The sequence below is a fragment of the Meleagris gallopavo genome, chromosome 1, assembly GCF_000146605.3.
Source record: "Meleagris gallopavo isolate NT-WF06-2002-E0010 breed Aviagen turkey brand Nicholas breeding stock chromosome 1, Turkey_5.1, whole genome shotgun sequence".
Lineage (NCBI taxonomy): Eukaryota > Metazoa > Chordata > Aves > Galliformes > Phasianidae > Meleagris > Meleagris gallopavo.
Window position 1 is genome coordinate 53,505,779 of NC_015011.2, and position 23,770 is coordinate 53,529,548.

The 23,770-nt window shown below is 42.1% G+C and overlaps 1 protein-coding gene across 1 annotated transcript; it reads right to left on the reverse strand.

Moving 5' to 3' along the window:
- Positions 1–11,693: 11,693 nt before the first annotated feature.
- MRPS33 (mitochondrial ribosomal protein S33) lies at positions 11,694–17,903 on the reverse strand. The gene is made up of 3 exons (XM_003202415.4): positions 17,823–17,903; positions 15,042–15,297; positions 11,694–13,327 (listed from the first exon to the last, which is right to left on the reverse strand). Exons 2-3 carry the CDS (start codon positions 15,254–15,256, stop codon positions 13,222–13,224), a joined length of 321 nt encoding a protein of 106 aa, XP_003202463.1. The 5' UTR covers positions 15,257–15,297; positions 17,823–17,903; the 3' UTR covers positions 11,694–13,221.
- Positions 17,904–23,770: the final 5,867 nt, after the last annotated feature.

Below are 23,770 nucleotides of genomic sequence, written 5' to 3' on the forward strand. Positions count from 1 at the left end.
GCGAGCGCAGATCCCGGCCGGCTCCCGGCGGCCCGCGCCACCGCACGTCACGCCCGGCTCGTGACGTCACCCAGAATCGCCGCCGCGCTCGCCGCGCCTGCGCCGCGGCGTCACCGGGAAACACCCTGACGTCACGGCGCGACCGCCCGTCGCCCTGGGAACTCGGACGTGGGCTCGCGGCCCGTCCCCCCGCCCCAACGCCGCAGCAGCGCCCCCTAGCGGCGGGTACCGCCGTCGGTATCCCCGGCGCTTCCTTCAGCTGAGGCGATGTTACTGCGGCTTCGAGAGAGATCTCTGTGTACAAAGCAACAGTTGCGCCGGTACACCCGCTGCTGGATGAAAAGTCACATTTTCGCCCAACAAAGTCGTGCCTACCGTTGTTAAAGTGAAAATAATTGTTTCTGAAATACGGCAGTATTTGGGTCTTGACCTGCCGCCACCTCACGCTTTATCTACCGTGCGTTAACTGAGGGAGGGTCTGGCTGCGAGGCCGTGGTCTGCGAGTGCCCTGAGCCGCTCCTGTTCTCTGCTGCCAGCGATAGAGGAGCAGGGATGGCAGGTGGTGTGCGGGGAGATGCCACTGCCTGCAGCCCAGCAGCCGGCTGAGGAGCCGGGGCCGGCAGGCAGTGCTGTGCCCAGCAGCTGCTCCCGAAGTGGCGGTGGGAGTGCAAGGACCCTTCCCCAAAAATGGCAGTGCTCTGAAGTAGAAAACGATCCCCCATATCTTATTATTGTGTGCCACAGCCATCGAATGCTGCTTCTGAAACTCCACCAGGCGTTTCAAGTCGCTCTCTTGGTGAAAATGTCTTTATGATAATACCAGACCAACGGGTTACAAGACAGGAGGACAGTCTCAAAGCTTGTAAAGGCTGTTGTATCACAAGCCGATACAGTTTGTGGCAGTCAATTACTGCTCTAACTTGGAACACACAAGTGCAAACACCCTTATCTTTGTTTTGCTTCGGCTGTGAACATTTAACCATACAACCACGGAGGATAATAATCTTGATGATAGATGTGAGGTTTATATTTCACCTTTTGCACGGGGGCCACCAGTGTGTTAAAGCATTTACAATTGAATTTAATAATGGCAGTAGTGCAGACTGGTCAATAAATGCAGCGTTCTTGTAATGTGTGGACACAGCAGAAACACCATGGAGCCTACGATACTCAAGGTCTTGAAGAGGAGGCATGAATTTAATGGTGGGTCTTTCCTACACAGAGCTACCCAATACTGAACACATCCTGAACTCAAATGAGAAATAAAATAATCCAGTTAACACTTAATAAAGGAGCCTAGGATTTCTTACGACACATGGCCAGCCATGCAGTCACCAAAAAGGCTGCACAAATCTTTAAGAACCAAATGTATGACCTTAGCAGCTCACCAAGTTGAGAAGTTTCTCTCAGGTACACACATTACTGAGCAGGGTAATTATCAGCACTTCTTGCTATCAGATGAGAGTTAGCAATGGCAGTGAAAAGCATGCACAGACTCAGGAAAATAACACGTGCTGAGATCACATTTCCTCGGGACAAGTGCCTCTTTTTCATGGAAAAAAGGCAAAGGCAATATGAAGTGGCTCTCAAAGTACACATCTTGCTAATGTTATTGGAAAAGCTAACAGACTAATCAGGCTTAACCAACAAATGAAGTGCTGTTGTTTCAGTGAAATTTATACTGAGGAATAATTTAGGCTTGATGTGCATGACAGTCATATCCCTTGGTTTACTCTTCAAAAACAGTTCATGTCCAGGGGAGCATAACTAGCAGTACGATTCATAGGCTACTATCAACCTGTACCTTGCAGTACCTTTACCTGTGATTTTAGGAATCTTGCATCCCTTCATTCTTGAGCTTCTGATTTATTTATTTTTCTCTCAGAAGATTTGCTTTCATATAAAACACATTTGCTAAACTTTGTTGTTACATTTGATGTTCTAAACCCTGGTATTGAAAGTTGATTTCCAAAACTAGGACCAGGGCAAAGAGTTACTATCAAAATTTCTATTTTTTCTATGCTTTCCTTTGTTTGGTGGAACCCATACCTGATGGTAAATAGAATTTCTTACACTTTTACATGACGGAACCTTTGATCTCTATGCTTAATCCACCGTGAAGGAGGAAAAATCATTTTGAATTGTGACTATCTCTTGTTGATAGGAAGTCCTATCTGATGAGAACTGATACCATCTAAATGTTTTACCTGGACTAGTTTTTGTTGCCTACATAGATCCAAATCAAACTCATTATAGATCTAAAAAGCTATTTGCTATCTAATTCACAGGCCACTAGGGCACTGTCTAGTTGACTTTTACAATGCAGCGTAGCCTGTTTATCTAGTGTTGCAACAAGTGATTCTTACTTGCAAATGCAAAACCTGCCACCTCCCATCAATTCTGTAGTTATGCATCGATGTTTAATCATCTTCAGAATTATTTGGTTCAGATCAGAAAAAAAAAAGGGCTGTTCAAAGACTGTTCAGCTGCCTTGCCCTCCAGAACATCCTTCTGATCTAATCAACACCTGAACCTCCAGAAAAGAATGTTTCAGTGAGTCAGTGAAAAATCAGATCGTTATCTGACAGCAGCCATCTCCTTGGGAGCATTTGAACACATCATTATCCTTTCCCCCGAGAACACATTACATTTAGTGAGATGCCCCAAAAGAAGAATAACCAAAAGGGTTATTAGATGAAACTTTGTCCTGATCTTATTTGTCATTTACTTTTCATGGAGGACAGTATGTCAAAAACAGACAAAACAACAGCAACAACAAAGAAAAAAAGAAAAAAAAATAGAGATGTTGATGGAAGACAGATACTAATGACAGCAGTCATGTTCCCTGTAACCTGGGCCAGGAAATTTCAAACAGAACATTCATTGCCCACAGTTCTGTTGTTACCTCATTACTGTTGAGAGCAACATATACTTAATGAACAAGAATGTTGAAAAGATTTACTGAGGAAAGAACCTCGATTTTTGTTCATGGGTGCCGTTAGCACCGATTTAAACATATTTTGCTACTGCTATATTTTAATATATTTTGTGCATCTTTTGGTATTTCAAGAGAATTCTGTCTGATTGCTCCAAGATTAGGCAACTGAGAATGCACAGCTGATGTTTTTACTATTTCTGGACAGACAGTATGTATTTTTCCCTTTAGTAGCCTCTTGCAAGCTTTTAGTTTGGGACATTTCCCATTCCACAGCCCCGCTGAACCTCAAGCTTTCATATCTTCAGTGAAAAATCAGATTATATTCAGATGGTGATTTAAATTTGGCAGCTGAACAATTTCATTGGTGTCTTTTTTTGGTTCTTTGCCTTTGAATGAAATACATTAGCAGAAATGATGAGTGGAAATGGAGGAAAAAAAGGTAGGGAGGAGCAGAGGAAAATACCAATCCACAAGGTTCTTAACTCAGTCTGCATCCTACTATTAAAAGCAATGTTGATATAGCAAACTTTCTTTCGTGTAGAAATAAAATATTTGGCTTTTTTTTTTTTTGTAATTATATTGGACATATTTACATAGTTTTCATTTGACTCTAGCATATTTTCTTATGGAGTCATTACACTTTGCTTTGAAGCAAGTGTGTGAGAGGGCCTGGGGCATGGGACAGGTGGGAGGACTGGGGCAATGGAATGACTTTGCATGCAGGTCTTTTTCATATCCTGCTCAGCATTGCAAGAGCAAAATGACAGCCTGCTTCCTTCCTTGTCTTAGCGCCGACATTAGGGTCCAGAATTGTATGTACCTCAGTGTTCTGCCTTTCTCTCTGCTGGCCTCCTGCCCTCGCTTGCATACAGGCATGAGGAGCTGAGAAAACGACACATTTTGTTGAACAGCAGCATAACTACTGATGGGTGCAGCAGAGGAGGAATCATCACAGGAGAAGAGGAGCCCTGTAATCACTGCTACGAGAACAGAAGTAGCAGTCACTGAAAATGGAGACGGAGGGATGGGACAAAAGATCGAATGGAGGGAGAATGAAGATGAAATAGACACTGGAGGAGATGCTGCCCTCCTAGGAAACACGGGAATAGGGAACGCTGATTTTCCTGCCTGACATAATTTACTGAAGGACCAAATCTGAAGTTTGAGAGAATTAGTCAAGACCATCCCGTTAGCTTTGAATCTCTTACCATTTCTTCAGTGTATTCAGCTCATTCAGATATCTGATTTCTGAGCCCTTTGTGTTGGACAGTGATAAGCTGATCAGCTTTAAAGACTAAATAGACTTAGATTCCTAGCGTTATTATTCCAGTGTGAACAATCACATTTCATAACCTAAAACCATCCCATTTAGACACAAAAGAAGCTAATGTGATTGAGTGAGTTCCAAGAGAAGGAAGAAAAGACTCCCATGTCAAGCAAGTTATTTTGCTGTTCAGAAAATGACTATTCAATCATGTTCCAGCCTTAAGATAATGCCCAGGCAGCTGAGTACTTCCAGCCTGAATAGCTGCTGTAATTTGATTCTGCAATGCCTTGCAGACAAGTTGGTAACTCTACATCTTTTATCTAATAACAGGTTAGTTAGCACATGCACCTGCTCACTCAGTTTATTCTTTTGGTGTCTAGCATCTTCCCTGAGATGAAAAAAAGGCCATTAGGATTTGTACAAGCCCAGAGTAAGGAAACTTTGAGAGTCTGAAAAGGCAGAATCAATTATTTGAACCAAATATAGAGAGCAGAGCTTTGCTGGGGAACAGTGAAAATATGTTGACCTACCAATAGGAATTTCTGTAATACTGCCATCAGAGATACTGGGAACGTGGTTTTTACAGCAAGCTCTCCTAGCTCAGCTGGAAAGGGAGAACTTCTCTGTGGCTGCTGTGTGGTTGTTAAAGCAGCAGTTTGGATACTGCCTTTACTATTTCTGGGGGAGGAGAGGGAGCATTTCTCTTCCAGTTCACCATTTCTTCTGGATGGCTCACTGATCCTCTCTCCACATCGTGTTTTATAATCAGAATCTTCTAGAGTAACAAGTTGTTGCATAAAAACGGCAAACCAAGTAGACTCTTCCATCTATCAGAGAGTAAATATAGATTTTTACTAGGGAAAAAAACAACAGCAACAAAAAAAAACACCACAAATCAATGCTAATGTGAAGTTTTCTTCCTCCTTTCTTCCTTCTTTCCTTTCTATTTTTAACAGTTTAATTGCTGAACTCATCCCAGTTGTTGCACCTTGCTTGCCCACCTTGGTGCTACAGATTTAAAGAAGCAATACACACACCCTTCAAAGGCAGATTTTTCAGGGAAATTTCACTGTCTTTAACAAGCTCTAAATTTCAGAGCGTGAATGGGAAGCACAGTGAGGGAGGAGCCACATTGCATCAGCAGGTTGTTTCTTCTGCAGAATCTCTCCGTGTTCCCCATAGAATACCAGCAGAAATCCAGAGTTCAGGACATGTTTGTGCCACAGCACGCCACCACAAGTTGAGATTTCCTCAACACATTGCAAGCCCTTTGCTAGAAAGGTGAAACAACTTAGCATTGTTCTATCTTTGCTGTTCCCAATCCTGGCTTCATGCTTTCCTGTTTTTCTAGGGCAACACCCCACATTGATGAGTTTTAGGAGTTATTGTTCATCTGAGATAGGTCAAACAAGACAGGCCGTCCTTTTAAAAAGAAAGCTTACATTAGAATATACATATACACATCTTAGTTAGGTATTTAAACAGAAATTTCTTTTGCTGACAGAATATCAGAGTTAATAACTCATGTTTGTCTTTTAATCCTCAGTACCACTGGAAAACTACAAGCCTCACAGACATTTAGGTTCTCTTAAAGAGGCGAGTTGCCTTCCAAGCCTGTGGGAATTAGGGCAGTCTCTGAACTGCATTGCTGTATGCTCATCATTGCTGTGAGTGTGCACTTGTCCAGAAGCAAAAATTCCGGCGCAGCATTCAGTGACTTTTTGAAGTTTTTAATGCTACGGATTGCCTAAAGCTTGTGGTTATGCTAAAGGCCATAGGGCACAGTTATTCCTTTTTAATATGACATGACTTCTGTTTCCAGAAGACACGTTTCTTTTGGAATATGAGCACAAATTTTGCTACCCCCTCTGGGAGACTTCTGCAAAGATCCAGCTTAGATCTTCCTTTTATTTTTAAGTGGTTTGCATGCCTAGTCAATACCCTACTTGTTATCCTCAGAGGGCATTAATGTTTATTAATAAACCCGATGATACTATCAAACAATTTGAGTTTGCAGATACAGAGACATCACTGTTGGCTGTATTGGTGTCAGGCAATGGAGTAGGATTTTGGTGAACATCATAGTATATATTAAAAAGTGACCAAGTGCAAAACCAAAGGAAAAAAACAAAACAAAGAGAGGCCACAGAGTGTTACTTTCTAGCTGTCAATAATAAATGTAACATTTCATAGCCCAATTAATTATTTGTGGTACATGTTGTTAATTTTAAAAGTGTTTGTGAAGTTTAGAGCTTGTCAACAATGCTTACTGCTGTCAGTTGCACCAAAACAGACAGAGTCTAGAAATCCAAGAAGGAATACACAACACCTCACACATAGCCCGTGTATCACCAGCATCCCATCCATTCATCACATTCTGTCCAGGTGATTTCTACACTGCCTCAGTCACTGCCTCTCTGATACGAATGTGCCAGCTTAATACTGCTTCAGGTTGGAATCTTCATATAGATGATCCTGTGCATCACACTGTGCAGACACAGTGCTTAATAACATCAGATGAAACAGCAGCCTCACCTCAATTTCTTAAATACAGAGTCAGCATAAACTCTGGACTCCCAGAAATCCCTGTGTGTACACATGCACACATGTGCTCCATACGCCATGCAGTCCCATATAGAACGCATACACTTCCACCACTGGGATGACCTCAGTCATCGATTGCTGCTTCCCCAAAAGCTTTCTGAGCAGCAGTTTGATGCTGCTTTGTCACACATAGCCTCCTTCACGTAGTTATAGAAATTAGAATTGCTGCACTTTCTCTGTAATGGTTGCTGATAAGCAGGATAGCATCACCTGGATGTCAGTACAGTTCTCTTCAACTGTACTGATACAGTCTGAGAGTGGACTGGATTTTCTTTAAGCTACCTGCAGTTCTCCATGGAAGTCAGTGTATGGTGCCCAGACAGCCTGATATGCTTCTGATCGACACTGAACATCACTGGAGAAACAGCTATTTATTGCATTAGTAGGCATGACAGACTCTCTAGAGAGATATTTAATCAGTCCTGTTTGGTAGAGACCACTATAAATCAAAAGCAAAAGGCAACTACAACTATATGCTGGCATAGTATTTACCTTGCAGTTATACAAAAGCAAGCACATCTTGTAGTAGTTAGATAGTATTCACACAGTTTCTAAAGTTAGATCACATCTTTTGGAGCTTGAATCTGAAATAACATTGCAGACATCCACTTTTGAGTCTGGGCTCAACTGACCACATTCATTTTCATGCAGGCAAGACTGCAATGAAAATTCAGGAATGTGATGCACTTCCAATTATGTATTGGAAATGATACACCATCGCATGTAGCAGTGTCATATTTTTCAGTCTTTCTGGATCTCAGCTGTTTTTTTGTCCCTAATGCCATTCAAAGATCTATTTACTGAAAGAGCCCATAAGACAAACATCAGCCTTGCAGAAACAACAACTGAAGTGCAAGAGACCCCCTGAACTCTATGAAATATTTACAGACAGCTTTAGGAGTGCTAGGATGAAGTAAAGTACTTTCAAGTGTAGGCAGAAAACATAATGGATATCAAAATGCTTTCGTAGCCCTTGGTGAGATTTGTTTTCACAGATCTAGCTACAGCATGAGAAAATGTATGAGATCATCCCATCTGCTGCCTCTTCTTCCAAGAGGGAAGTGGTCCCTGGGCTCTGTTTTGTAACACTTCACTCAGCCTAGCTCTGACTGCCTCCGATAAGAAAAGCATAACCTACCTCTAGGGAACCTCTAGGTTTTTCCAAATACCTTACCTTGTGGAGTTTTTAGCAGTAGCCCACCCAGAACAGTTTAACGTGGTATTTATAAAGATACTTCAGTGTCAATATCGTTATCCTGTTGATTTCATATTTAGCACCGTGCAGAACCCTAAGTAATTCCTCAGCCACTATGCTGGTCATGGCCCTCAGGTATCTGTCTGTTGTAGTGTTCCTCACCATTTAAGCACACTAGAGCTGTGCTTTGCTCTTGCTGAGCCTTCATAAGAAAATTCTGTCTAATGTTTTCAAGTCTGTTCCTTCCTGTCTGCTCTTAAGACGTTATTATTATATTGGAGGAAAACTGAAGAGGAGAATAAGAGTAAGATATCTTTCATGCTATCATGATATTCCAGATGTGCAGGCATGGAAAGATCCAATTAAAATATCTGGCCCATTTGCAGTATTTCATTCTCACCTCTAGAATTTATGATAATGCTTTTTTTTTTCCCCCCTCTTCTGCTTCCTCTTACATATCCAATACGTCTTATCTTAACAATATCATCTACTCTCTCATTGAAAATTCTCACTGAAAGAAAACCCTGAAATGCACAGGGGCACAAATCCTACTGTAGCAAGACTAAGCTATTCTTTACACGGGGTTCTCATCCCTTTTAGGATGGGGTAAACTCCCATCCTAAAAGCAGCTTACCATCGTGACACCATTGACTAAGTGATCATTATTCTTATTTCATTCTCAAGGAAAAGTCTTATTATCAGAACCCTTGACTTTTCCATTGTTGTTTGGGCAGGTTAAAGAAATGCAGCTGCCTCTAGCAGAGGTTAAACAGGAAAGGTTTCTGCTCTCACATGTCTCAGTATCAAGATGACAGAGAGTCTCCTTGCAGGTTTTGTTTCCATGATTTGCTCCCAAGGGACTGTACAAACGTCACAACTGAATAGCTATGCAGGAGAACTGATCTTTAAAGGACCTAATCTGGCATCCTCATAGCACTTGTTTTCTTTGCATATTACCCCTTCTGCTTCAAGAGAAAAAATAATAAAATTAAAAAAAAACAAACCACAAAACCAAAACCAAAGCATTTCCCTTATCAAAACAACCTTTAAGAATCATGAAGCTTTTATAAAACATACAGATTACTGAATGTTGTGGGGTTATTTTTTGTTTGGTTTGCTTTCTTTTAAGAAAAAAGATGCTAAAATGGCCTTCAAGTAGTGGAGGAATATGCACACGTGCTTTAAAATTTTGTAAGTATTTAAATTCAAGAAGAATTATTTTTAAACTGTGTGACCACATTAATTTGCCACAGCTTATTTCAAGTGCCAACAATGTCATCAAGTACATCAACTCTCATGAAAAAGCTCTCTGAAAGAAAGCCTTGAAATGCAGAGGCACAAGTCCTACTAAGGCCAGACTAAGCTGCTCTTTACACGGGGTTCTCCTGGGGTAAATTCCCATCCTAAAAGCAGCTTACCATCATGACACCACTGACTAAGTGATCATTATTCTAAATTTACTCTTGAGGAAATGCTGTCAAGTAAAACAATACATTTGTCTTACTGTTAATAATTGTAACCACAGCACAACTTAGTAGCAGTCAGGTGCATTTCAGTAAAATTAGTGCATTGGTTTAGTAGGTAGAATGGACTCCACATTAGGAGAAACTGTCTTCAAGTTAGTACTTTCCTGAGCAGAGCACGTGTCTGTATTTTAGCACACTACTAAGTGTAACAGAAAACACTGCTTTCGTTTGTTCCACTATCATAAAACGTGTTGACTTCTGCTGTCTGCAGGACTTTCAAAACTAACAAGTCCAGCAATAGCTGCACTCTCTGTAGGATATATAGCAACTGGGTTGGCTCTTTTACAAAGTAACTTTTGATTATCAAGGAAGTTCTCAGCAGCTACGACTATGCTATACTGAAGACAGACTTTATAACTAGAAACAAACAGAGCACAATAAAATAAGGAAGTACAAAGCCAGCTGTTACAATTAAAAAATAAATCAAACCTTCAGCATTTATTTACATGATACAGAAGAGTACACCTTAGTATTTAGATACCTTGTTTTCTAATGCCAATACCTGTCTAAACTCAGTACTGCTACTCCTGTCACAAACCAAGTGCAGCTGAGGGAGCTAAGCTGGCGTGTGAGATAGAGCACACAACATGCAATCATAGAACCACAGAACAGCTTGGGTTGGAAGGGACCTTAAAGCCCATCCAGTCTCAAACCCATGCTGTGAGCAGGGCCACCACCCACCAGATCAGGCTGCCCAAAAACTCAGGAATGATGTATCCACAGCTTCTCTGGGCAACTGTTCTGTGGTTCCTGTGCGTCACCACCCTCCAAGTAAAGAATTTCCCCCTAATATCTAAGCTAAGCCTCCACTTTTAACTTAAAGCCTTTGCACACCCTCTGCCTGTTCTTGCTCACCTTTAATAGAAGGCAGCAGTGGCAATTAATTAACCTGTTCAGGATTCAGAAGAAGTTAGGGGTAGGGCTCTCAGTTACTCCCTCAGAGGTCACTTATCTGGATTTATTCCGATCGAGAATTAAAATATCCATCTAAACATTTGCCAAGGACAGTCAGCTCATAACCTCAAGAAGAGTGAATTCTGTAACAAAACATAGAGTTCAAATGGAGAAAAGAATAATTGTAAAGGGAAAATAAAAATAAAACTGAGCTTTATTATTAGTACATAAAACGGATATGACACTATACTGACAGTTTTAAGAAGTTAAGTTTTCTCATCCTTACTTCTCTGAATATGGGCAAAACTCTACTTCCCCTCCTAAATACACACACTGGGTTAATATCTGTCACGATGTTTCGAAACTGAATTCCAATTTGTGGAAGTGCTGTGATTCACAAAAAGTAGTACTTTTCAGGGCAATGTCTATTATTAAATAATAGAGTGATAGTTAGAAGCTAGCTAGGAAAGTGCCTATCTCTGTCTCACTCATGGAGTGAAGAAAACTGTTCTGGAACAGAATAGTTGCACTCCCAACAAGTAATGAGATTTTCTAATACTGGAACAAACTCAACAATGCTGAATCATCATTATTCCAATAGTCTCAGAAGAGGGGAAACAACCATTTTTTAAAAGATGTAGTTCTAGATAAATACTGCAGAAGAAAAATTATGAACAATTAGGCAAGGAAACTCCTTCTGTACTTACACAGCTTTTTCTTTTAAAAGTTCTGACTGTTCTTTAAAATGACTTCACTCTACCCACCATGCTTTCATAAACACTGCGGAATGGGGATGAACGCCAACGATTCATTGCCTGTGTTTATTTCACAGCTGTTCACTTCACAAGTCTTTTTGGATACTTTGCTGCCTTTTCCTAAAGTATACTCCCAGTGTGATGCTTTGATTCCAAGGGCAGGTTTTCTCTGTCAGGTTGCAGACAAAAGGGCTCGTTATTGCTGATTAGACCATCAAGGCTTTCACTTTCCTGTGCATGACAAGAGCTCCTTACAATCCATAAGTAGCCAGGTGGTTTGAGCAGACAAGGAAGAACAGATCTGATCCTCAGCTCCAATTAGTATTACACTGCTGAATCCACACCTATGTCTAGCAAAGACACAGGACAGCTGTGGCATTCACTGCTCTCCGTAGGCTCTGTAGATGCTGAGTCCTCAAACAGACTAAATGGAGATTCAGAAGGATAAACTTAGCAGAAGGCTGCGTAAGCATTTTATATATCATACTCAAATAAACAGGATTCCTCACACATCCAGAGTTTAAGATTGTGTATACTTTACTGGAGCAGAAATACAATCAATTTTTGTTGTGTGCACACTTCATTGTGTATATTTATACATTCACAGGAAAACAAAGCTTGCTGTTGGTGTTTTCCTCTTTAAAATGCAGAGAAAACGTTTGATTTTCAGGTTAATTTCTGAAGATGCCAAGTCCTGGCCAACATAGCTGCTGCTACTACAGGCACCAGCAGTCCACAGCTATCACGGTTAATTTGACCCTACAGCATCTCCAAGAACCTTTAATTCAATTGGCACTAGTTGAATTCATAACACTGGTGAAGGAAAAATATGAAGCTGTTACAAATTTATGTAAATCCATCAATTTCACCCATCAGAAAAGCCCCTCTAAAAACACATTTCAACAAGCTCGGTTTAGAAGTGGCCCCAGGTTAGTAGTTACCTACTTCAGAATGACTCCGTATGCAAAAATTAAGCACACCTCAAGCTTACTGTGCAAAACTTTCTGCCCCAAGTCATTCTAAGATTTGAATAGCTCTCCTTCAGTAGTTCAGCTGTTCCTCTAGGTTTCTGGGGCCAGGAAATTAAAGATGTAACTTCAAGGCACTTCCGGGCAGGATACATGTGTGGCTAAACAAAGCAGCAGAGTTACATTCTATACTTTGTGTTCCCTGACAGTGAGTGACAGGTAAAGATGGAACATACATGTAATTATTAACAACACTGAAGGAGCATAGTTATAAAAGAAAAAAAAAAAACAAAACAAAACTTAGTGCAGATCTATAAAATTGTTTTGTACCTTTTGAAGCACTTCACATGTTCAATAGGCAACTGAACTATATTCAAAATCTTTCTACATTACGTTAAATATTAAATATGTATTTTAATTAGGAGAGGGTCCTGAAAGCAGCTTCAGCCCTCGTTTTTCAGTTGCTTCTATGGCAGTATCTAAATATTCAAGGTACAATGAGAGTGCTGCAGGCAGGCAACGGAACATCAAGGATTATCCAGTGCAGAACCATAGATTCTAACAGCAACTTTAAAAAGATAATCAATGTTAAAGCTACCTGGAGCAAAACTCAACCTAATAGGCAAGATAGTAAGCAGAAGAAGTAGGAAACACTTTTTTTCTTTTCGTGGTCAAATGCAAAATGGCATTGATAGCAATGCAAGAAAGTAAAAGAGGAAAAAATAGACATTCTCCAGATCCAAAAAAACTGGAACATGGCTGCTGATGTATCTAAGAAAAACACAGAGACTTTTTTTCTTTTCCAACTATCGTTGTTACTACTTGGGTACAGGAAGGCTCTCATGATAAACAAATGTGCTACAGCATCCAGAACATTTCAAATACAGGAATTAATAACACCTAGCAAAACACTAAGACCCAAATGTACTCCCAAGATGGACTCCAGTATTTCACAACATGTTTCTTGTGCTCCAAACGAAGCTCACATACTAAGCCCCCTCCATCAAGGAACAGAAACTGTGGGTTATAGGTGTTCTTCAGTGTTTCCACAGTTGTTATATTGTCCAGTGGGCACTATTTCTTCTTGAGAGCTCTCTTTCCTTCGCCCTTCTTTGGTTTTTCCTTTCCACGAAGCTTTTTCAACCGCCTCATCTCCTCTTTGAAGTCTTGATGCTCATCTCTAAATGGGGAAGAAAAGAAAAAGTTGCTCTATTTCTTGGAATATCTAGATGGAAAAGCTCCTTTGAACTGCATGATAATGAAAAAAATATACGTCAACTTTCTCAAACAAGAAAGTCCATACTGGAACACAATGCAATGTACTGTGCTACTGCTAACAGTAATTTTGACTGAAATAATGTGAAAGAATTGCTCTGCATCCTTCAGAACTAACAAAGTTGCTCTTTTCAACCAGAAACAGGGTGTGTGCGTGCTCATATTCACACCTGAGCGCGTATGCATTTCTTACAGTGTTCTTACTTACTCCTTCAAACACAATGGAAAACAAATAAATGAGCAAGGATGAGAATTTCCCTCTTAGCATCTAACCCAGCAGTCTAGCAATAGCACACTGCTTTTATATGCTCTACACTAAGTTCAGGTCATTAGCTTCTGAGAAGAGAGGGGCCCGTGGAGCAATAATTAGTAGATGACACCGCTCTCAGGTGACTTCAACAATGAGTTATGAAGAAAGCATCAGCTCCTGTAGAACTTTAACGGGAAAATAAAACAGAGGAGGAGGAAGGTGCTGACAGAGATAATTAACCTTCAATAATGTTACAATAAATTCTATTTAATCTCTTAATCCATATTGTTCTGTGCAAAGTTATTTTTCAAAAGTGACAACTGCATTCAAAGTGGCCTAAAATGGCTGCACTGCTATTTTTAAACACAATGTTTCTAAACAAGAAACAAAACGTTTATAAATTATTATCAGGTCCTTTTAGTCTACAATCCTTTGTCACAAGTTTCTAAGCAGGAAATGTGATTCTTTACAAGCTCTCTATAAAGATAGCAGCTAGAGAAGGAACCCTGAGATTAGAAAGGAAGAAGGGAAAAGTACATTATTATGTCACTAGGCTTTCTGTGTCCATACACAATAAAGTGCTCACCAAAACCAAGAGTATCCTGGAGGCAGTCCTTCACAGGCCAAACTGCAACGCTAGCAATAGAAATTAATCTGTTTTGATTTTACAAGGTTAGTAGCCAGGTTTTTAAAGGCAATTCTTCAGTGCTACCTGACTGAAGTCAAAGGACTGCATTTGACACCTGCTGATGTTCATTAGCAGTGAAGTTTGTTTGTTTGTTTTTTTTTAAACTCAAGAGTGTGGAAATTCATGAAGAAAGTACACATCTGCTTTTGATGAAAATGAAATCAATAAGGGTACTTAAGTCATATTTGAATTTAATTTACTTAAGAATAAAAAGCTCCTCCAGTCAAACACAGACTTCTCTTCTAAATTTCACTTATTTTTTGAATGACTCATCAATACAGGCTAACACTTCTCAGAGCAATTTCTATCTTAAGATTATCACTTTTTTAAAGCACATTGCTTTGGCACACTCAGAACCAGACCCAGCTTTTCTCTACAGAGCAGTTCTCCTGACATCCTCACACAGAGTTAGAACTATTTCTTAAATAATGAGTTGACCATTGTGACATCTTAAGTCTTTTTCATAGAAGTTCTAATCAATCAGACACGAAAAGTTATTTAGACAGCACTCATATATTTTGCTCTCCTTGCCCTCAGTACAAGTGCCAATTTCCATAAGCACCACATTCTGAAATGGAATTTTTTCTACTCCTCTTGTCCATAAGGAAAAAATTGCAACAGAATTCATCCCCACCATTTCCATCTCCAGTCCTGCTCCCATCCCATAAGCAGGGCACTTACCTGTAGAGACCAAGAAAACGGAGTTTCTTCATGAGGGCATAGTAGGTGTTGTGAGGAGGATACCAGCTGTAGACCTCCTTCCTTCTGGCTATAGGCTGCTCACTGAATAACTTTACAACTTTCATGGATTTTGAGTCAGTTGGCCTGACAACTTCTCCAAATATCTGAGCACTCAGACGGGCCATTCGAAGGGCGTAATTGGAAACGTTGGACATTTCCCAAAGATGAGTGGGCACACATACACAGCTGGACCTTCCTGCAAACAAAAACGAGATCCACAATTCTAAGATGATCGAGCACTGCAAGCTATCCCATAATTAAGGCAATCAAACCAACTTACTGTACACTGCACACATCTGAAGTAATACATTCCTTCCACAAAAATCGGTCCAATTTCAGTACACACAGTCTTACGTATAAAGAATATGCCAACACTACTTTACACTCTAACTCAGACGTTGCAGAATTACCTATGCTGAATCACCTTCACACCGTGCCTAGTTTTTCTCAGCAGTTCTCACCAGCCTGCTCAGGGCTACCTTTTATACTCTAGGCACAGAAGCAATTACAGAGTGGACTCTGTGAAAAACAATGTCCAGCTGTGACGCTTCTGACTGCCACAAAAGCACAAGGCACAACATAAATATACTGGGAAAGCAGCCTGGAAGTTTTGCTCTTGAAAATTTCTCACTCTGTTTAAAGCACTGCATGAACTCTGCTACAAAAATAGCCTATTACCAGCACAAAGAAAGAAGCGTTTCTCCCTATCAGTCTGAACTACCAATTGATTAAAGACATCTGTCCCATCTCAATTCCATTTCCTCAACTATTCCTACCAGCTGTCTCTCCATTCTCTTTGCACATCTCCTTACATCTTTTCATTTTAAAAAAGGAAAGAAATAATTTCTCCGCATCAAATTCTTTTTGCTCCATAAAAATCTCACATCAGCAGCTTCTTATTCTTTTTAGCCGTCTCCCACCTAAAGACATCTTGCAGCAGAAACACTCTGAAGGCAAAAGCAACTCTGTTACTGGGCCCACAGAGACAGCATCCCCAGTCTCTCAAAGGGCTGGTGGAAAAGAGTTTCCTCTCTGCTAGTTAGCTCTCTTGTGAAAAGTGATGTAAGGCACAAAATGCAATCCTTTCCTGGAGTTTTAGAAAAATTCACTTTTGGGATGCAGTGGACAAGAATAAGACTTCCATGACCCTGTACTTGAAGCTGTACACTGTCTGTACTGTGTCTGTTTGAATAAATGACGACATAAGTCTCCAGAAAAATCAAGTGGAGTTTGTTCATGCACACTATGCTTCCTTTACATTTTTAAATTCTTGTTTTCACAGCTGATTCCAGAAGATAAGCACAAAAAATGAGAGAGCATGGAGCTGGGACTACAGTAATCAGCAGGACAGGACCAAGTTCATTTTAGCATGGTAATGGGGAACTATTTCTTAATAACACAAATCCAAAATATTTGTAACCCCTCTTATACACATCTATCCTGGAGTACTGATGTACAACTGCCTCCTTTCAGTCACTCCTGTTAGCAAAGCATTACAAGAGCAAGAAGAAAATAGAGCACGAAAGCAACGCAGGTATTTTGAGCCAAAGAGAATAATGGCAAGAGCAACAAAAGGGAAGGCCAAGGTCAGAGCCTCCAAAATAAGGCAACGGGCCTAACAGAAAAAGACAGCTTTCAAATGACGGCAGGGTGGCACTTCAGCTTGTGTATCTATGACACAGGGGAATGATCGCTGACTTGCTAAATCAATCATTTCAGCAAATCCAGTCCTAAATCCTACATATAGAGATAAAACAAATCATCCCCAAACTGACATCACATCACCGCTCTGAAAGTATTACCAGACTGTACTCAAATGCAAAGCTCGCTTAATCTCTTCCAATTGCAGCCTGAAGATTAAAATACCTTGAGCCCCTACATGACGCAGAGCAGTGGTTTGGGGACCTGCTTTTCACTCAGAATCATAGAATTGCTCAGGTTGGAAGAGACCTCAATGATCATCAAGTCCAACTGCAACCTAAGCCTAACTCTAATAACCCTCTGCTAAATCATGTCCCTGAGCACCACATCCAAATGGTTTTTAAACCGTTTAAACCAGGGATGGTGACTCAACCACCTCCCTGGGGAGCCTATTCCAGTGCTTAACAACCCTTTCTGTAAAGAAACGTTTCCTGATATCCACCCTAAACTTATCCTGGAACACCTTGAGGCCACTTCCCCTCGTCCTGCCACCTGTCACCAGAGAAAAGAGAACCCCTAAAGGAATCCAGACCGTGCAACCAGAGCTGGAGACCTCGGTTAATCACTGCCAGTCCAACATGTGAGAAATGAGGAAGGTGAAGGCTACACTCCATAACACCCTGCTTCAGGGTGACCTCAGGGGTGACCTCAGACTCTGATGCACTGCTGGGTAGGCAAGCCTTGCTATTTCTAGTCCTACACGATTTTTCTTCCTAACACACCAGCTTGCCTCAAACCACCTCCTTCCGGCTCAGCACAGACCAGAACCACCCCTTTCCACCTCCACAGCAGCCTCACACTCCCACAACCAGTGACACACAGCCCACCCCGGGAGCGCTATCCCCACGAACCGCGGCCATCCCAGCCCAGCCCCCAGCAAGCCCCGGCCGCTCCGCCCCTCACAACAGCCCCTCCTCCTCCCCGCGGCCCCTCGCTCGGGCGGGGGCACGGTTTGAACGCTGCAGTGTCCGGAGGCGCTCCGCGTGGTGCGGATCTCCCGCGCAGCAATTAACCGCTCACCCCTCACAGCCCCGCAATGACCAGCGGGCAGAGCGGGCCGGAAAGCGGAACTCAGGGCATTGCGCACGCGCGGTGTTGATCCCGCCCCGGAGGGGGGTGCGTGAGTTCTCTAATCAGCGCCTACAACTTTCCTGTCCAATGATTACCTTGTTTAAACTCAATGAATCCCAAAATATTTTATTCCATATAAACATGAATAACTAAAATATGTCGTATAAAATGACAGATATTATGTAAAATATGTTTTAGAAACTCCACTGAGACACTTCTGCTACCCCTGTGAGGCTTTGCTCGAAACAGGTCAAACAGATTGAGGGAGCTGATCCTTCCCCTCTGCCCCGCTGTAGGGAACGTACTTTAGGGTTGGGGCCTTTCCAATCCACAATGATTCTGTGATTCTTTGCAATCATTATTTGTTTATTTACATATTACAAAGGAGAAGTGTAACCCTGCTAGTCCCACTGAGGCGGTGGCCTCTTGCAGGGCGGCTGTGGTTCCTGGTCACTGTCAGCGCTCCTCTTAGGGGGCCGCCGGGCCCTCTCAGGAGAGTGACCAGGAGCGGAGGGGCTGCTGCCCTGGGCAGAGGGACCTGCTGCTGCCTCCTGCTCCATCTCCTCGCAGGGCCGCTCCGCTTCCGTCGCCGTGTGTGCAGCGGGGCCGTGACTGAGACCCGCATGAATGTCAGCCCCTGCCGTGCTGGGCTGCTCCTCTCTGCGGGATGTCGCAGTGCTGCCAGAGAGTCCGGGCCTTGAGGTGGGGGTCACCTGTGGGGAGGCTGTGGGGCCAGGGGCGGCCGCACGGCTGTCCTCCTGCCCCCTGACTGCAGGGCCCTCCTCCTGCGCCCCGGACACGTGGGCGCCCTGCAGACCCAGCAGTCTGTGGGCCTCCTCGCTGCATTGAAGCATGATGGTGTCGATGAGCCCCTGGATGAACGTCTCAGTTTCGTCCTCCAGCGCAGGCCACATCAGGTCTATCAGCTCCTCTCTGTTCGGCATATCTTCATCCTGTTCATCCTGAGAAAGACAGAATCACTGTGAATGCCTCACTGTTTATAAATCTGAATTGTTTGAGTTAAATTGGTGGGGCAGTCTGTACTCAGTGACAGGACCAGGAGCAACCGATAAAAACTGGAATACAAGAACTTCCTTACAAATAGGAGGAAGAACTTTGCTCTTAGTGATGGAGCACTGGAACAAGCTGCCCAGAGAGGCTGTAGATTCTCCTTCTCTGGGGAGAAGTAAGATCCCTCTGGACGCTTTCCTGTGTGAGGTACTGCGGAGCAGGCACTTTAGCATGGATTTAGACTCACTTATCTCCAGAGGTCCCTTTCAACACCTATAATCCTTTAATTCTGTTATTCTTTAGAGATCCGGTGTTGTCGCCTCTGACTGTACAAGCGTGGTGCTCCAACATGGCTAACATAGATGTACAGCTCTGCATTAGTTTGTTTCTTCTGCCTTTTTTTCCTTAAAATTATGTTATTCCTCTTGTCAGCAGTGTAGAAACATGCAAATATTATTAACTCTGGGGTTTAAATAAAAATGTACTCCCACAGTATGTATGTTCATTATAACACTAGTGTTAATATTGGGGTTCTGAGGAGAATTGCATGAGAAGCACACAACTAAGATTAGCATGTTTGCCAGGAAGGCACCACACATGCATTTGGAAAGGTATATCAAGGATTCAACAGGCAACAAAGCCACAACTCAACATATCTGCAAATTTGCAGAGGTGAACGCAGTCTGGATTGTAACCTACATAGCCATAGATGTTCTTGGGCGCCCATCTGAGCCATTTGTATTACACTCCTTCATCTCTGTGCAGCTTATTCACCATCGTATTAGTGCAGAACAGTGAGGTGGCTGTGGAAATGGGGTGCATAAGAGCTAGGCCTCCAGTTGTACAGACTGCTGCACAGAGCCACCTGTCTGATCAGACCAAGTTAATGATACCTGTGTAGTACTGGAAGCATCCCTTGGGTCTTTGGGACTCATAAAGCAAATGTCCCTGCTCTGAGGATTCCACAGCCCAAATTAGACTTGACGTGCTAAGGGATGATAATAACAGGGAGTGGAAGGAAGCAGTAGGAGTTGACAGCAGGAAGGGGCCTTGATAAGCTGACTTTCATGGACGCATTGCTGGAGCCTCCCGAGGTTTTTGTTGTAAGTAGAGCAGAATGTTTGGACTCGTCAGCAATTATTTAGAAGCAGATCAGTGGCAGACAGGTGAGCTAAAATGTTGAAACTCTGGAAAAGAGTTAAAAGAGAATGAGTTGATGTGGGGCTCAGAGGCAAAATGGGTGTTGTGAGCATGGGGACTGTTATTAGAAAAAGAAACCAAGGGAGGGAATAGCAGGGTGGATCACAGCAGACCAGCAAAAAGAGGAAGTGGGCTCGTGATAAAGTACACAGAAGACCTTGTTATAAATTGCTGGTAATAATTTGGACTGGAATTATTTTGTTTGATCGGTATGGAATTACTTATCTGGTTAATTCATCCTTATGAGAATCCTTCTTTGTTTTTTGGGCTCAAAGCTTGCTTCCTGAGTATTTCTTGTGATAAGACTCTGATTGATTTGTTGAGGAGGCAAGTGATGCGTGCTACCGTGTGACAATCGACATCACTTTGCGGACATTTGAAAGCACGTTCCTCCAAAGCTGTTTGCCTCCAGCAGAGAGTGCTCAGGAGTGTTTACTGGTGGAAGATCTGGCCTGTGACTAAATAGCTCCAGCTTGGTATGGGAAAACTGGGGAACGATACCATTGTGTCCTGTGAAAAACAGGATGCAGATGGGCATCCCTGCTCCCTCTTATCTTCTGGCAAGGCCCGGAAGATAGGAACAAAGGAGTTTCTGCTAAGATCCTAGAGCCAGAAGCTGCCACTCCAAAGAGAGCTGACTCAACCACTTTGGATTTGAGCTGTCACTCCAAAGACAGCTGACTTGACCACTTTGAAAGCATTGAAAAGGGGCCATCATTGTTCAACGGAACAACAATGCCCGATGGCCCACCACTACTGAAGATCAATGACTGAACTACAAACCATGCTGGGTCCATGGTGGTGACTATCTCCTTGCTTCCTATAAAGACTCCTTGCTTCTTCTTTCCTATCTTTTCATCCTCCTTCCCTTCCCCATTACCGTCATTCATAATAGTGTCCATCCTCCCCTTCCCCATCTCCCTAATTAAGATCTGTAATAAACTGGTTGGACCAACATTTGAATCGTTGTTTCTTAATCTCACGCTGGGCATACAGATATTAGAAGAACCTCCTCTCCCTTCTATAAATTGGAGCGAGACAATTCTATGTATAGATTTTAGTCATAATTGAGCATTTAGAAACCTTAAAGTAGGATTTTGACAAAATGCAACACAAGCTTCTGTTATTTTGTCCCAAGAAGACAAATGTATATCCAGAAAGAAGAGTTAGCCCATTGGCACTTTTTATTGACACTTTCAAGGAGAATCTGAACTTACTTCGTTTGTTCTTGGAGAAGAGACACTGGGGTGGTTCCAGTAATGCACAATAATCAACTTCACTCTGAAATCTTATGCTTGAAACTATTATCTCATGCTGTAAGACGATTTCTAACATCCTCTTCTTATAAATATTGATATGACAGAACAGTCTTCGTCTGAGTCAAATGGAAAGACCCTCTGAGCATTTGGTAAAACTGCATTGGCTACATATGTGTTTATTCATTTTTTATGTGATCATGATTAATTTGTGAACTTCAGTTGTATTATGTTGCGCAGTGATTCAGGCTGAGCCACCGAGACATCTAGCAGTGCAAATCCCTCTGGAGACAACGTGTTGTATGAAGAGGCTGGCAGACTTTGGGTGGGCAATTGAAGGATATTTTGACTTTAAAATAACTCATCAAAATAATGTCTCAGAGTGAAATCTACAAAGATGCAGCTATCAAATGCTGCCACTCCAGCTATCTAATACTGGAAACACTTGGGAAAGAGATGCAGCATAAAAGAAAAACAGAAATTATTTGCATCTTGAGCTTATTGCTTACCCAGGCAGCTGGGCTACTGAGGCAGCTTTCTCACCTCCTGGGGAAACAGACCAAGTGCTCTTCTTCTCTCTCTTTTGTGATGCCTTCAGACTGATGCCTGAAATGGTATTGACAGTTCTCTAGAGGAGCTGCAGCATGTCTCTTTTAATGGAAGATGAGCTGTTCAGCGTAGCAGGGGATGCACGAAGCTGAGCAGGCAAGTGAGTAGATCTCCACACATCTACATGTTTGTAATTTAGACTGACTAATTTGTAGTTCAACAGTATGTCAGAATAGATATCAGTGATAGATTTAAATGAAGTATTTAAGGTGGAAGAGAAGGAGTTTTTCTTTGTGGTTAGACCAAGGGGCTGGGAATGAGAATTGTTCAATCTTGCTTTATTCGTAACTCCATTACTAACTCACTGAATGACCTTAAGCAAGTCAATTAACCTACCTGCCATTTTATTTCTCTGTAAACTAGGGATAACAATGTTTCCTTCGGAAATGAGTTGTGAAGAATAATTGATTCCTTAAAAAGAGTTCAGCTTCCGCTAGTGGAAAACTTACCACACAAGTAGAACATTATTGTTTAGTTTACCAACAACATGCATCATATGCAGGAAACTTTTGAAGGTGTCAGGAACAAAGGCACATTTTCTTGGCTGGAACAAAGTATTAAAGGGAGGAATGAGAGCAAAGAAAAAAAAATTAAATGATGGAATCAGCTGAAAAGAGGAGAAATAATGGACACTCCTGGCTTACTGCTGATAAGAGCTCTTGTAGTTTCTCTCCCGTCATCCCTTGCAGAACTCATCTGAAGGGACATCCATCAAGGTTTTAAATGGAGGAAAACCAGCTGTCCATCTCTAACTCTGTTTGACCAAGTGTAAAAAAGAAGAATGAATGAGAATGTTCCAGCAGTAAAGGAATTCTCTCTTAAATAGAAAATGTGGGGAGATCAGTTGAGTCTGTTTGAGTTCACATTTCTGTTTTTACATGCTGAGATGGCCTACTCTTGTCAAGATGAGTCTTGGATCTAAATCACAGAGGCTGGTGATGCACTGGAACAGGTTGCCCAAGGAAGGTGTGGATGCCCCATCCCTGGAGGCATTCAAGGCCAGGCTGGATGTGGCTCTGGGCAGCCTGGTCTGGTGGTTGGTGACCCTGTGCATTAGCAGGGGGGTTGAAACTGGATAATCATTGTGGTCCTTTTCAACCCAGGCCATTCTGTGGTTCTATGATTCTATGATCTCTTGGGTTTGTGGACTGCAGGCTCCCCTGAGTTTCAGCAGGTACTGATATTTTATGTCCCTTTGACCTTTATGGTGCATTCCAGAAGAGATTTTTCTCCCTGCTTTCTTGATTTCGTGTCTCCTTTTCTTAGTGTATCCTGACCAATGCTTCCCAGGATACATCATCAGCACTCTGGGAGCATCTTTGGTACCCACTGCCTCTATTTGCCAGTCAGCGGGTTTTCCAAGATCTGGTTGGACCCCCAGATTCCCAAGTGATCCCATTGGCACTCTTTATAGTTCTAAATGTTATCAAACAGCCTTTCCCTCTTCTAGCCATGGAAACAGACAATCCTGTTGAGGACCTTTTGTTTTAGTTTGGTGTTTCTTCAACCTGTGAGAGCATTCCATTGTGCAGCAGCTGGGTACTTAGGAGTATTCAGGATCTTTCTTACTGCAGGTTGTGGCTTGTCTTTTCAGCTGCAGAGGGTTGGTTTTTATGTTATCTATCTCGTTATTTTCCATTCAGTTCATTCTCTCACACCTCACCAATACCCAAGCTGAATAAGTTGTGCTCCCTACGAAAGCTCTCTGGGCATCGCTTTACCTTTTTCCTATGAAGAATTCCTCCTTCAGATTTTATGGCTGTGACTCCCGAAGTTTCTTTTCTTTTCTTTTCTTTTCTTTTCTTTTCTTTTCTTTTCTTT

Coding starts and splice junctions, on each gene's coding strand:
- MRPS33 (XM_003202415.4), bottom strand. CDS start 15,256: ATGTCCAACGTTTCCAATTACGCCCTTCGAATGGCCCGTCTGAGTGCT. Junction 13,328..15,041: donor CGTTTTCTTGGTCTCTACAG/GTAAGTGCCCTG, acceptor TTCCCCATTTAG/AGATGAGCATCAAGACTTCA.